At 32.8% G+C, this 15,606-nt stretch overlaps 2 protein-coding genes across 2 annotated transcripts; both read right to left on the bottom strand.

Moving 5' to 3' along the window:
- Positions 1–521: 521 nt before the first annotated feature.
- On the bottom strand, positions 522–3,895 carry LOC111703236 (green-sensitive opsin-1-like). Its single transcript, XM_023475124.1, has 4 exons — positions 3,840–3,895; positions 2,896–2,979; positions 1,419–1,511; positions 522–626 (listed from the first exon to the last, which is right to left on the bottom strand). Exons 1-4 carry the CDS (start codon positions 3,840–3,842, stop codon positions 534–536), a joined length of 273 nt encoding a protein of 90 aa, XP_023330892.1. The 5' UTR covers positions 3,843–3,895; the 3' UTR covers positions 522–533.
- Positions 3,896–3,996: 101 nt separating this feature from the next.
- Positions 3,997–14,838, bottom strand: LOC111703229 (green-sensitive opsin-3). The gene is made up of 8 exons (XM_023475116.1): positions 14,759–14,838; positions 14,271–14,366; positions 13,606–13,703; positions 11,649–11,710; positions 11,009–11,073; positions 10,427–10,554; positions 6,910–7,057; positions 3,997–4,107 (listed from the first exon to the last, which is right to left on the bottom strand). Exons 1-8 carry the CDS (start codon positions 14,825–14,827, stop codon positions 3,997–3,999), a joined length of 777 nt encoding a protein of 258 aa, XP_023330884.1. The 5' UTR covers positions 14,828–14,838.
- Between the last annotated feature and the right edge of the window lie 768 nt (positions 14,839–15,606).

Genomic DNA, 15,606 nt, shown 5'->3' with positions numbered 1-15,606 from the left:
TTAGATATTTTACTTTGAAATCAATTTTATCATAAAATGACTTTCATGTGATATTTCTATTAGTCTCTTTGGTATCAAATAACATAATAACATTTCAAACTATTCACCAACTCTCATATTTCGTGGGACACCCGGTATATGAGTTTTCTTTCGTATCCTCAGGGGGAAGAAACAAATCTTATTACATTCTACAGTATTTACATAAAAATAAAGATTATTTAATTACGGAAAATGGGAGCAGTAAAATATCGTAGCTCATTTCATTAGCTATATAGTGTGTGATAGGGTACATAACTAGTGCTAGTAGGTTGTACAGTTGTACTAAAAGGTATAGGCAACCACCACCTCGATATCCAAGGCGGGCACTTTAAAATTTACGGATCAATGCTTGATCTTTCATGTTAAAGTTATTCCTGCCGGGTATGACCATACGGGATATTAAAGAGGAATTATTTTAATCCGTATATCTGCAGATGGAGTATAGTTGCTTGATCCCAAGATTTAATTCAAAAGTTCTGATCTCAGGGTTAAGTTTACTTGTTTATTTGAGTAATTGTGACAAGATTAATAGGACTTTCATCAGGTTTGGGTAGAAACCAAATTAGTTTTCTTATCTCGGAGTTAAACTGAAAAAAAAACGTGTTATTATAATAAGGGTTCAGTATTTTAAAGGGAAAATTACAGAACGATTTATCTTTTTAACGTGTTAATGCAAATCCAGCGACACGAGAAAGAGTAGTTGACTATTGTACTAAATTTTCCATGGTGGATTGTTAATTTGTAAGAATACAGATATTAAAGGGAGTGTTCGCGAAAAAATAAAGAGGGGGAAAAAGCTTACGTCGAAAAATATTTGATGGTGATTGCTACTTTATATATCTTACTTCTATCTGTTGCGTTTATAAGGAGAAAATTGTTAAAAAACGACTCATGCCAAAGAACACGTAGCGTCCATACAAAACCAGAAAGTTGCAATATTCGACTCAGATCGTAAAAATTCAATTAATTCAAAACAAATTATTCAGATATTACAACCAATAAAAATCGATTTTTTTGACGCATTCGTATAAAGTTGATATTTCAAAATATTTTCTATTTGTTTTAGATATGATGCAACTTAACGAATATTGCAACTTTCTGAATTTTTATGGACGCTACTTTTTTAACAGTATTCTCGGAGTAAGATTTGTAGTGATTACCATCGAATATTTTTCGACGGAGGCCCATATCCCCGTTCATTTTTCCCAAATACTTCCTTTAAATGATAAAATATTTTTTTGCAATATTAGAACATTAGTCTCGAGGTTTTTTTCTTCGAAGTAGCGATCAGACCCAAAAAGAAACCTTTAAAGTGAAATAGATGTATATAGAAATACCCCCCTACCCCCCCTATATTTAGGGTTAAATTTTTCCCCTACCGTAGGGTTTAAGATGATATAGACGAGAAGGTTCCAAAGAATGGAGGACTTGCAGAGGTGAAGTGGGAACACTGTGTACAAAACTGGAATTTCCTGAACAAAATTGGATTAAAGAAGAGAAAATATTTTCCTTGATTGGATTACTAACTTCGAACAAGAAACCCAACATTTTTGATCTTTCTCCAGTTTCATTTTTTACTCATCGAATTTCATATTTGAATCTGCACATTGATAAATGAGCAAATTTTCACCTTTATCTTTTTAACCTGGATGGTTTAAACCAAAGTGAAAAGCCTGAAAAAATCATTTAAAATGTCAATCTAGTTAGTTATTAGACGAATGCTTTAGCTGCAAGAGACAATAAGTGTTAAATAAAAATGATAAAAATTAGCAAATCTTCTAGACCTTTGATAATAGAGACTATCTTATAGGTACGATCTCAATACAATGATACATCACATTCAGATACTGGATTTAGATTTTAGACATAATTCTTATTTAATTAGATTAAAAATAATGTTTATCTTTACTTCTCTAAGCAAAAGTTTGAAGATTTTTTTTATGCAAACTTAAGTTGAGAAAGTTTAATGAAAACAAAACTTTGAACATATAAATATTTTGAAAATTTCAAATATATCAGATGTTTAACCGATATAATTTTATTTTAGGAAAGCATATCAATTTCATTAGATTTAAAGGCAAATTTTGGAAAAACTAGAGCTACACTTTTTGTAGAACAACCTTAAATATCTTTTATGAAAACCAGCAACTTTTACAGAAAGAGTTTTCAAGCGCTCCGACACTTTTTTTAATAAGTGATAATTTTAACTTTTTAATGTCGTTTGCCAGCAACCCCATTTTTTGGTTCAGGATTTGGATATATCTCCTAGATCTATATATAACCCTACCTCCTAGTATCCTAGGATAAAGATATATCTCCTAGATCTATATATAACCCTACCTCCTAGTATCCTAGGATAAAGATATATCTCCTAGATCTTTATATAACCCTACCTCATAGTATCCTAGGATAAAGATATATCTCCTAGATCTATATATAACCCTACCTCCCAGTATCCTAGGATAAAGATATATCTCCTAGATTTATATATAATCCTACCTCCTAGTATCCTAGGATAAATATATATCTCCTCTATACCTCCTAGTATCCTAGGATAAAGATATATCTCCTAGATCTATATATAACCCTACCTCCTAGTATCCTAGGATAAAGATATATCTCCTAGATCTTTATATAACCCTACCTCATAGTATCCTAGGATAAAGATATATCTCCTAGATCTATATATAACCCTACCTCCCAGTATCCTAGTATAAAGATATATCTCATAGATCTAAATATAACCCTACCTCCTAGTATCCTAGGATAAAGATATATCTCATAGATATATATATAACCCTATCTCCTAGTATCCTAGGATAAAGATATATCTTCTAGGTATATATATAACCCTACCTCAGAGTATCCAAGGATACCAAGGAAGCTAAGAGAAGCATACGGACCCCAGCAACAAATAAAAACCAGGATCATCACCACAATCTAAAGAAATTAATAAAGTAATAACTATCATGTAACATGATATTCCGTAAATCTGAACTAAGTTGTACATTATTAACTATCTCCGTTTCTAGACTTCTCCGTAAAACCATTATTCATTTGTACTGAGCTTCAAATAAATCCGTAGCATGATTAGCTTGACTAGCTGGTTTGGCATTGATAGACTTATAGCTAGTGTCCTGGTTGACATCAATAGCTGACGAGATTGCGCATATTGGTTTGGCGTTGATAGAATACGAGCTAGTGTCTGATGGACATCGATAGCTCATGAGATTGTGCCCAGTGGTTTGGCATTGATTGATTAATAGCTAAAGTCCATGTTGACATGGATAGCTGACAAGATCGCGCCCATTGGTTTGGCGTTTATAGAATACGAGCTAGTGTCCTTGTTGGCATCGATAACTGCTGAGATCGTGCCCAGTGGTTTGGCATTGATAGGTTACAAGATTGTAACCGGGTTTATACATTAATTGCTAAGTGGAACTGCAGTACCTGGATAGATACAGGTTTGAGAGCAGTTTATGGAGTAGGGTATTTCCTACAAATTTAATAAAAATAAGGTATGACTTCTATATCGTCTTTACTAGTGTTTAAACAATTAACATCTAAAACTTGGGAACTCCAAAATGTGGTCTACCATTTTACCATTATTTTTATAAAATAAAAAAATAGTTCAAATGTTTGATATCTCCGTCACTTTTATTGATACAAATGAGGCATATCACATTTTGGAAAGCCCATAAAAGTACACATTTCGGAATTTATCAAGTATTAGAAAGTGAAGATTGTTTCAAGTCGTCTTTTAGTTCTCATGTTTATCATGATAAAATTTGAATATTTACCATGTAGAGGGCTTTTCTCTCTCTCTACATCATTTTCCATTAACAATTATTTAGAAATAAATAAAGAAATACACGAATTTAAGCTTATATTAATCTTCTCATATTCTGGAATAAAATGAGTATGAAAATGTACTATGCAAGCTGTTCGTGAACATGTTTAAATAATCTTGTTTGAAAACTGATAATCAAAATTGAGATATAATGTTTCTAAAAATGATTCCTTGCATGCAGCCGCTCTTACAGAGTCACAAACAATGCTTCTCACATCCTAGACAATTATCATATAAATTCTATGCAATTATGAAGGACAAAAAATGTGAATTCTATAAAGAAAGATTTTAAAAGTTTGTAATCTCAGATAATCCGTCTGAAAGAGACTGTTCACTGTTCACCACTTCAACCCTAGTAGAATTTGATTAGATAGCTCATGTCGTCTTTACCATACCGGAGTGCTTCAACTGAAATTGAAAATATAAATCAAGGTTCTGTACTAGATACATTCAGTACATACAGTACATACAGTACATTAAATAGAAATAATTTCGGCAAGTATTGTTCATACTCAGTACAAACGTATGGGGTGTTTTGTTTTGTATAGAGGATCAGTAATACACACAAATTAAAAAAACTTGTTTTCTACAGATTGACCAAAAGAAGTAAAACGTATTCATTAACGTTTTTGTATGACGAGTTCATGATGTACAAGGAGTTGTACAATTTTCAGCTTTATAGTACGTATAAACAATATATTAAATGTGTCAACTTCGACCTAGAAAGTGTACACTTTAGGCGAAAATACCACATCCTAGTACCACATCCTAGTACCACATCCTATTACCACATCCTAGTACCACATCCTAGTACCACATCCAAGTACCACTTCCTAGTACCACATCCTAGTACCACATCCTAGTACCACATCCTAGTACCACATCCTAGTACCACATCCTAGTACCACATCCTAGTACCACATCCTAGTACCTCTTTTAGGCTTGAGAAAATTTGTAAATGAATTTTTACCACACAAAGGAAACGTTTTTTTGGCACAAACTCAAATTTTCTAATCCTAACATATTTTAAATCTGATTATGGAAAGCTTTGATATTTTTTGATCTCATAGAATTCATAGTTTGAAAAATCAAAGATCTATGACATAGGGTTGCAAAGATATTGGAATTTGAAAATCAGAGTTTAATTTACTTAATTACTTAAGTGTAAACCTTATTAATTTCAAAATCAACTTATTTGGTTTAAAGGGACAGACCTTGCACTCAAACTCAGGATTTATAGATCTTTAAAAAGTTTTGTATGTTTCAAATTAATCCTAAAGAATTTGTCCACAACACTGCATACTTACTTTAACTACTTTTGTTAACACAAATTTGAAATATAAGGAAGACGATTTTACCGACTCAGATGCCGTTGACTATTTTCAAGACGTGTGAATCTATTTCCGCTGGTCCGCCCACATGTCACTTTAAATTTCCAGTTTCCATTTCGTAAACCGGAAAAATTTCCGGTTTCCATTCCGTAAACCGGAAATTTTTATGGTTTACGTAACGTAAACCGGAAAATTTCCGGTTTACGTCACAAAAACTGGAAAAATTTCCGTTTTACGGAATGGAAACCGTAAAAATTCCAGTTTACATTTCGTAAACCGGAAAAATTTCCGGTTTCCATTCCATAAACCGGAAATTTTTATGGCTTATGTAACGTAAACTGGAAAATTTCCATTTCGTAAACGTACCGGAACTTAAAGAATTTTTCTCATTTTAATTAAATTAATATTTACAAAGTTTGAAAATTTGAAGAAAAAAATCGAGGATCATTGCCCCTCCCCCCCCGCTAGCTACTGCCCTGCTAGTGGTAGAGTCCCCCCCCTCGGTTTATCAGTTACATTTCACACTATAGTAACTTTGAATATTGATTGAGTATAACTTTTTCTACCTTCCGGCATCCATCCATATATTGTTAGTGTTACTAACTGGTGTTGTATTTACATATGTAAGACTTTAATGTAATTCTGGTCCCAAATGTTCCGGAAACCGGAAATTTCCGGAACGATTTTCCGGAAAGTTTCCATAACGATATTCCGGAACGTTCCAAAATTCCGTAACGATCCGTAATTCCGGAAGAACGTTCCGGAAATTTCCGTTTTACGGAAAAAAATCGTTCCGGAAATCGTTCCGGAATTCCGGTTTTCCGGTTTTCCGGAACCTTTTCCATAATGGAAATGGAAAAAATTTCAGGATCATTTCCGTACGTAAACCGTAACCCGGAATTCCGGTGGAAACCCTAATAAAACTCCCATGATATTACTACTGCTGTTTGTAAATAATTTTCTTTGTTAATTTCTAAACCAACCAATTTTAACTCTGTCTTATGCAAATATTTCAAAACTTTCTTTTCTAAATAAATGTTATAAATATCCATTTTAGATATCTTTGTTTTATCATAGTGACTTTTAAAGTCAACAACCTTGCATAACCAGTCTGTCCCTTTAACACAAAATTATTACAACATCATGTTCCAAAGATATCAGGATCAGAGTTGGTGACTAAAACTCAATTCCTTTTATTGGTTGCACATTAATTAAGAAATTCAAAACTTTTTCTTCATTTCAATAACTCTATTGAGATATGATCTATGATTAATCTAGCTTGACATTTTCACCAGTTTGGCGTAATTTGAGTTTACTTCCAGTTTTGGGAAAAGGAGCACAATAACATCTATCTCCCAATAATCGTCCACGATTCCATGGAAGTAAAAATAATCATAACATTTAATAAAACTTTATTCGTGTTTACCTTTTACAAAAATAATTTTCCAGTCAACAGATTTAATAATGTTGTGCACTTGAACAAATATAAGTATCTTATAATATTGTAAGACCACCAGAAAATAAATTGCTTTCTAAAATCTTTTTTCATGTTGTAAACCAAATCTTTTGCAGTTCTGATTTCAATTTTCGTATACAATGGCTGTAGATTATCTTCAAGATTAGGTTTTTTATTAAGAGTTTTTAAGAGTTCATTTTCCCAAATATTATTGACAAATGTACAATAAATACCTTATTAAGCTTCATGTACAAGTTGAGTGAGGTGGAGAAGATGATGATGACTGGAATGAAGAACCCAAGACCGATCAAGAAGATGTTGTAGGAGATGATGTTGAAATAGTCCAGGGTTCCTTCAGATGCTCTCCAAGCTGGAGCACAACTGAACAATTATATTTACTAAAGGGACTGCTCTTCAAGCTGGAGCACAACTGAACAATTATATTTACTAAAGGGACTGCTCTTCAAGCTGGAGCACAACTGAACAATTATATTTACTAAAGGGACTGCTCTCCAAGCTGGAGCACAACTGAACAATTATATTTACTAAAGGGACTGCTCTTCAAGCTGAAGCACAACTGAACAATTATGATTACTAAAGGGACTGCTCTCCAAGCTGGAGCACAACTGAACAATTATATTTACTAAAGGGACTGCTCTCCAAGCTGGAGCACAACTGAACAATTATAATTACTAAAGGGACTGCTCTTCAAGCTGGGGCACAACTGAACAATTATATTTACTAAAGGGACTGCTCTCCAAGCTGGAGCACAACTGAACAATTATATTTACTAAAGGGACTGCTCTTCAAGCTGGAGCACAACTGAACAATTATATTTACTAAAGGGACTGCTCTCCAAGCTGGAGCACAACTGAACAATTATATTTACTAAAGGAACTGCTCTCCAAGCTGGAGCACAACTGAACAATTATATTTACTAAAGGGATTGCTCTTCAAGCTGGAGCACAACTGAACAATTATAATTACTAAAGGAACTGCTCTTCAAGCTGGAGCAATTGTAGTGAGTCGAGTGCACTACTCTTTAGATAAAAATCGAATTGAAATAAGGTCGACATCTATAAGCATTAAGCAAAGAGCAATAGCTTGCTCGATTTTTAAAGCTTTTTAGATTTTTGGAATTTTGAAAGAGGTCAACTAATTTGAAAAGAGGTCAACTAATTTGAAAAGAGGTCAACTAATTTGAAAGAGGTCAACTAATTTGAAAAGAGGTCAACTAATTTGAAAGAGGTCAACTAATTTGAAAGAGGTCAACTAATTTGAAAGAGGTCAACTAATTTGAAAGAGGTCAACTAATTTTAAAAATGTTAAGAATTTCAAATTTTTTATTCTAAACATCTGCTTTATAACACTTTGTAAAATTTTATCCTTGAGAAAAGATATCTGTAATAATAAACTAAGGGCCAGGCGTTGCCCGTGAAGAATAAAATTTGAAAATTTTTTTTAAAATGTCAATTTTTTAGCCTACAACACCCCCCCTGAGTGTCAACAAGACGAACAAAAAACAATCGTTTGTAAACAATAGTTTTTTGGTTCGTTTCCCCTGAAATGTTCTCTTATAATAAACATTTTGCATACTTTATTCTGTTGTTTTTAAACCTTCACTAGTTTGCAAACACTGTAAAACAAAATTGCGCGGGTTTTTCAAATTTTTCAAAAATCGAATTTTGTTAGAGGCAAATTTTTGATCCATAAACCTTCCCTGGGGTCTGGGGGGTCCCTCAAAAAATTTGGACCCGATCGGTTCAGCCGTTTTGAAGTTTGTTGGATACGAACAAACACCCAGACAAGCAGAGTATATTTACAAATAATAAAATCTGTAAAGTTGCATCAATTGTGAATTGATCATGGAAGAACTGTCTCAAGGTTTTGTGATAGTGAATCGGAAACCGATATAATTTCCGATTTATATTTAACCAACTCATGGAAACAACTTACAAAAAACATTTGGTAATTTTTGGTTTAAAAAATGAAAAAGACTCAAAGATTATTTTTTTCTTCAATTTTTAGGCTGTTCGAACTAATAATCTTTTCTTTCCAGAATTTTAATCGGAATATTTGAGAGTTGTCTGTCTAATTAAAAAAAGGGTTTCCATAAAAAATGCCGTTGAACGAAATGTGCGAATTTTTTGAGAAAGTAACTAATAAAATTCGTCAAATTTTTGCGAATGTTGATCTATGTTTGACGTAATTTTTTACCTCATTTTCACGAAATTCTTTTCACATCAAGAAGAATATCGGATTTCTGACGGAGTGTCTGGCGATGCCCCCCCCGCCCCCCCCCCCCACGGATAGATGGGTCAAAACGCCTACATAATGGGTCGCGCATCTTCATTAAAGCTCACTTTCAGAAAAAATAAATATTAATAAATAATGGATGATAATAGAGAAAAGATAATAATAGAAAAAAAAATAATAATAGAAAATAGATTATAATAGAAAAAAAATTATAATAGAAAATAGATTATAATAGAAAAAAGATAATAATAGAGAAAATAGCTAATAATAGAAATAGTAAATAATAGAATGTTAATAAATAAAAGATAATAATAGAAAAAAGATAGTAATAGAAAAAAGATTATAATTGAAAATAGAAAATAATAGCAATAAATAATAATAGAAATAGATGATAATAGAAATAGATAAAAATAGAAAATAGATAATAATCCCCTACTCACAAAGAATGAGACTTTAATGGCAACAGATAAAACTCTTTTAACTATGACGAACTGAGGGTTGAAGTTGGTTTCCTGCCCTGAATATAGTTTGTGAATGATTCAAAGAAAAATCAGTTTACAGCCGTAGGGAACATTCGAATAATAAGAAAAGACTTAACAAATTCTGACTGTCCTTTCATGCACCTCTGCCTCTTTAGTAAAAGTAAATTCAACCTATAAGAAGTATAAATTCTGACCGCGTCAACCATAGTACAAACTGGGACAGGAAAGTTGACCCGGCTCAGAAATTCAAACCTATTGCAGCTGCCCGTGCTCTCATTCTTTGTGGGAAACCGTGTAACACAGTAATATCTACATATAGTAAAAAACATAAAAATTCAATCTGATATGCAGATGAATACTGTTCAGTGAATACCGGGTGTTTAGTTAGACTTAGAATTATAAATGAATATCATGTTTGATACGATATTGAGTGAAATATTCTTCTGAAAGCAGTTTCATATTTAAATTTTATTTGAGTTTGTCTGCAACGCTAATATTTTATTTGGCAAATTAAGCAGTTTAATCGACTTTAATCAAACAGTTCGTGAAATTCGGTTCAAGTTTACTGAAAATAGTTTGCCAAAATATTTTGCGAAAAATATTAAGATTATGAAACCCTAATGAGAAATTGACACAGTATTTTTTTATATTTTTAAAGCAAAAAAATTGGGATATTGATTCTTGCCTTTTGACATTTTCCTCAAATCAAAAGTTATGAAACATATCGCTCGCTAAAAATTTTTCATCATAATATCATATTTGATCAATCTAAAAAATTGGTGGAAAGGGCCATTAGCTAAACCAAAGCGAAGGAACTGATTATTGCCACAATTTCTGATTTTCTAATCCCTTTATCTTTGCAATCCAATGCTCCAGACCCATGATCTTCTAAACTATGAATTAAAAAAGCTCAAATAATTTAAGTTTGAAATATCAAGGGTTTACGCCACCAGGTTGCAATGATACAGAAGTTAGAAAACTTGAGTAAAAATTGGCAAAAGAAATTTTTTACCTCATCCCGTTTACTTCAGGTAAATATTGCCCCCAGCCAACCAGAGGAGGAACGGCAAACATGAGACTCCAACACCAGTTTAACCAAACCAAACCTCTCGCCAGCTGGGAAGCGCTGATATGTCTCGCCTTATGTAAACATTTTTGTTCTAGGGTGTTCTGGGGGGGAATTTAGCCCCCAACTAATTCTTTCTCTGATTTTTCAAAGAAAAGTTTGCTCTATTAGTTAAATTTTCTTTTTCAAACTGCAAAACATTATGGAATTGGTGTTTAAAAAAAAGAATAATTTTAACTGAATACGCATAGAATTAAGCGTAGATATTCACAATCTACAAATTACGTATATAGTTTTTTTTTTGTTTGCTTCCGATAATAATTGCCTTGTTAAAATATTTGGATTAAAAAAAATATACCAAATTAAATGCGCTAATGTGAACCGGAAACTGTTTTTTTTATAAATTGTTTAAAATGTTTAAAAAGTTTGTAGAAAGTTAGGCTACAAAAGCTAAAATTATCACAAAAGAACTCTTTGAGCCGAGTAACAGAGTTCAACTAAGGAAAACATTAAATCAAAAAATTTCACCTCAAAAATATACACAGCCCAGCGAAACAGAGCGATATTCAAAAGATTATTGACGCTCGCCATTCCTATAAATATAAATATAAATATTTTTTCATTTTGCATAATTAACGATATTTAAACATTACATTCAAAACAAGTTTGTAACGGTTTAAAACATCTCAAATCTTAAATCCAATGTCTTTGCCTTCAATCACGATTCTAGCCTGACATTGTTAGAAGAAAAACTTTTATAAGTTATTTCGTAAAATGGATTTGTTAAAAATATAAAATCAAGTAACCTATTTATCAAATATTTGTTTGCAATAGAAATGAAATGAAATCGCGAAATTATTTGATTCAGACTTTGCAAAAAAAAATCAGATTTTCGAATCCGTTTATTTTTTTATTCCAATGTCTTCTGACCTTAAATATTTTAGACTATGAATTCTGTTAGACAATACAGTCTAAGTTTTTAGTATTAAAGGTTTACACCATCAGGTTTCAGAGATATCGGGATTCGAAAGTTAGAGTGTGTGTCAAAGACTCAAATCCTCTATCAGGCATAGTTACATTGAAAAAAGTGCACCGCAAGTCACTTACCACTAAATATATTTACAATTTCTTGAGAAACATAAAACATATTTGAAAATTGTTATCTTACCGAAAAGGGTGAGAGCAAAACCAGTAAAAATACAAAAATCCTTGCCCATATCCCAACCATGCCTAGAAAATCCTTAAATGAGTTTTTATCAGCAATCTCAAATAAAAAAAAATGTTATCGTTATAGAGGACGTGAGTCAGACTCTAATAAAAACGCATAAACAACTTCCAGTATATATATTTCTTCAGAATATCTCATCCAACTAAGTTTGAAAAATTTGTAGACAGTACTCGTCTCCGAATTCACCAAACTCACACGCATTCTTCGATGGGTTCATTTATCCAGATTATTCTCTCTTTTTCAAGTTGTTCTAGAAGGTTAAGGACTACGAGATTTATGACAGTTATAAGGTGTAACTGGATCTTTCTTTCTATAAGCATAGCTTCCCTCTTTCAGTTTAACAAACACTTTTTAACAGTAGTTTTTGTCTTAACCCCATCGATAATAATGGTTTTAGTTCCATTTTGCACAGTTTTAGAGAACTCATGTTCAGGAAGACATGGTGAAGTGTTTACAATATATGTCAAATATACTAACAGAATCAAAGCTCTTAATAATTACTGAATGCTGAATAATTACTGAAGTAAACAATGTGTATAAATAAAATGTGTATATTGTGGGGTGACCGCCAACCTGTACGGAGGGGAGGGGGGAAGGGGAATAGTACGATATTAAACAATACCTTTAACTTGTTACCATGTACATGGTTATGAAAATTTTAAGGTGGTGACTAAATTAAAACAATATATGTATTATATATATGTAATGTACTGCAAAAGATTTTTTAATGATTCAAATGTTATTTAATTATATAATAACAAATATTTGTAAACAATATCTTCCATTTCATTTAATACATTTAAGAATTTAGTGTCTTATATCTTTAATCATAATCTCAATAGTTTTTATTTTAGAATAGTAGGGAATTTAGCCTTGGTAGCGTTTTTATAGTGTAGCGTTTTTATAGGGTATCGTTTTTATAGAGTAGCGTTTTTTAAGTGTAGCGTTTTTATAGGGTAGCGTTTTTATAGATACACCTCCACCTGTATGTACCCTGCAGTGGCTACAGATGCCCATCTCTACCTTTATGTACCTTGCAGTAACTGCAGATGCCCATCTCTACCTGTATGTACCTTGCAGTAACTACAGATGCCCATCTATACCTGTATGTTCCTTGCAGTGGTTACATATGCCCATCTCTACATGTTATATGTACCTTGCAGTGGCTACAGATGCCCATCTCTACCTTTATGTACCTTGCAGTGGCTACAGATGCCCATCTCTACCTGTATGTACTTTGCAGTGGCTATTGATGCCCATCTTTACCTTTATCTACCTTGCAGTGGCTACAAATGCCCAATTCTAACTGTATGTACCTTGCAGTGGCAACAGATTCCCATCTCTACCTGTGTGTACCTTGCAGTGGCTACAGATGCCCATCTCTACCTGAACGTACCTTGCAGTGGCTACAGATGCCCATCTCTAACTGTATGTACCTTGCAGTGGCTACAGATGCCCATATCTACCTGTTATATGTATCTTTCAGTGACTACAGATGCCCATTTCTAACTGTATGTACCTTGCAGTGGCTACAGATGCCCATATCTACCTGTTATATGTACTTTGCAGTGGCTGCAGATGTCCATCTCTACCTGTATGTACCTTGCAGTGTATACAAATGTCCATCTCTACCTGTATGTACCTTGCAGTGTATACAAATGTCCATCTCTACATGTTATATGTACCTTGCAGTGGCTACAGATGTCCATCTCTAACTGTATGTACCTTGCAGTGGCTACAGATGCCTATCTCTACATGTTATATGTACCTTGCAGTGGCTACAGATGCCTATCTCTACATGTTATATGTACCTTGCAGTGGCTACAGATGCCTATCTATACATGTTATATGTACCTTGCAGTAGCTACAGATGCCCATCTTTACATGTTTTATGTACCTTGCAGTGGCAACAAAATCTGTAATAATTCCGAATATTCCTATTCCAGTTTCAGCAACTACCAGGTTGAACAGGAGTAAATTGAAGTCTGTTCTCAACTTCAATATGAATAAGTTAACATTATATTTGTTTGAAAATAATAGACATGTTTTAATGTAGATTTTTCGGTTCATTTCTTATTTAAAAGTAAAAACAAATTGAAAAAAGAAGATTAAAAAAGAAATGAAATGATCTTTGAATGCATGCCATTTTCTTTCTAGATTAACCTTGACTTCTACCTTGAAAGTGAATTTTGACCTTGATCTTGACCTTAACCTTGATGGTTTACTTGATCTTGATCTAAATCTTGATCTTGATTTTTTTTACTTGATCTTGATCTTGAACTTGACCTTGATCTTGACATTGACCTAGACATAAACTTTGATCTAGAACTTGACCTTGACATAAACCTTGATCTTGAACTTGATTTTGACATAAACCTTGATCTTGAACTTGACCTTGACATAAACCTTGATCTTGAACTTGACTTTGACATAAACCTTGATCTTAAACTTGACCTTACATAAACCTTGATCTTAAACTTGACCTTAATATAAACCTTGATCTTGAACTTGACCTTACTTTGACTTTTCTGCTTGGCACTAAATCTTGTTGACGACCCTAACCTTTGGTGTTTTGTAGAAGAGATAGAGAAAAAATCCGTTTAACGGTAGAGTAATTGTCCCTAGGATAAAGAGATACGTAGCAAACACATCAAACACCTAGACAGAGAAATTTTAAAGATACGACGACATAGTGAAGCTATTTCACTGCAAACCTTAAAATATGCTTTTACATTCAATCTTTTTCTCTATAGCTGTTTTCAAGATAAAGTTTTCATAAAATAAAATCATAACGTTCAGAAATGTCCTCTCTATCAACTACCCCCCCTCCCTCAAATTAAGGTAAACAAATTGTTACATTTAGCTCGTTTATTGAATGGACAATCTGGGAGGATTCTAAAGATCGATTTTATACGCTGTTACTCATCAATTATACACCGCGTGCTAACGTCCTTTTAACATCGAATGAATACTAAATTTACTGCACTCTCAGCTTAACTACCGTGTTTAGCCGGTCACTCCCTTTAAAGTATTCTAATAATATTTCTCACCCAATCTGGAAGGTCTGGGTACACAGTATAGATATCAATAGTGTGGTTTACTTCATGGCTTGAAGACATTTTTAGCTTTCTTTAAATTATATTAACAAACGCAATATTCAAATTAATTACAAAATATTAATTACAAATCTATTTTTGAAAATTCAAGTAGCTAGTAGACAAGTAGACAGGTAGACAAGTAGCTAGTGGACAAGTAGACAGGTAGACAAGTAGACACGTATACAAGTAGACAGGTAGACAAGTAGACAGGTAGACAAGTAGACACGTAGACACGTAGACACGTAGACAAGTAGACAAGTAGACAAGTGAAATAGTAGACAAGTGGACAAGTAGAAAAGTAGCCAAGATGACCATTAGACAAGTAGAAAAGTAGACAAGTAGACAAGTAGACAAGAAGACAAGTAGACAAGTAGACAGGTAGAAAAGTAGAAAATTAGAAAAGTAGACAAGTAAACAAGTGGACAAGTAAAAAAGTAGACAAGTGGACAAGTAGACAAGTAGACAAGTGGAGAAAAAAGTTAAGTATGTGTTAAAATAAAGTTGACATTCAGGAAAATAAATCGCAAATATTGAGGAAAAATGATGAAAATTGCCCCGTTTTTCTAACTTCAAATTTGCGAATTTTATGCAATTGAGACAAAGAACATTATTTACAAAATTAATCACTTTTGAAAATGGAAAAATGACATTGTTTTCCTTATTTTCGTTCAACCAAAGATTTAACGGTACCTCAGGTAAAATGTAAGGTAGGCAAAATCCAATTGTTTCTGTTAGCTGAACATTATCATTAATGTTGGTTAACGAAAACTAATAAATAATTCTACATAGTGTTTACACAC

Source organism: Eurytemora carolleeae, unplaced genomic scaffold (assembly GCF_000591075.1).
Source record: "Eurytemora carolleeae unplaced genomic scaffold, Eaff_2.0 scaffold422, whole genome shotgun sequence".
Taxonomy (NCBI): domain Eukaryota; kingdom Metazoa; phylum Arthropoda; class Copepoda; order Calanoida; family Temoridae; genus Eurytemora; species Eurytemora carolleeae.
The sequence above is the reverse complement of the archived record's forward strand: the minus strand, read 5'-3'. Positions and strand labels throughout refer to the sequence as shown.

Bases quoted from the DNA above. Each gene is read 5' to 3' on its own strand.
- LOC111703236 (XM_023475124.1), bottom strand. The intron at 1,512-2,895 runs GTAGGGTTATAT...AATTTTGTTCAG, and splicing joins GTATCCTTGGATACTCTGAG to GAAATTCCAGTTTTGTACAC. The intron at 627-1,418 runs GTAGGGGAAAAA...TTTTTTTTTCAG, and splicing joins ATATCATCTTAAACCCTACG to TTTAACTCCGAGATAAGAAA.
- LOC111703229 (XM_023475116.1), bottom strand. From the start codon at position 14,827: ATGTCTTCAAGCCATGAAGTAAACCACACTATTGATATCTATACTGTG. The intron at 11,711-13,605 runs GTACATAAAACA...AGGATTTTCTAG, and splicing joins GATTTTGTTGCCACTGCAAG to GCATGGTTGGGATATGGGCA. The intron at 4,108-6,909 runs GTATTTATTGTA...ATAATTGTCTAG, and splicing joins TGTACATGAAGCTTAATAAG to GATGTGAGAAGCATTGTTTG.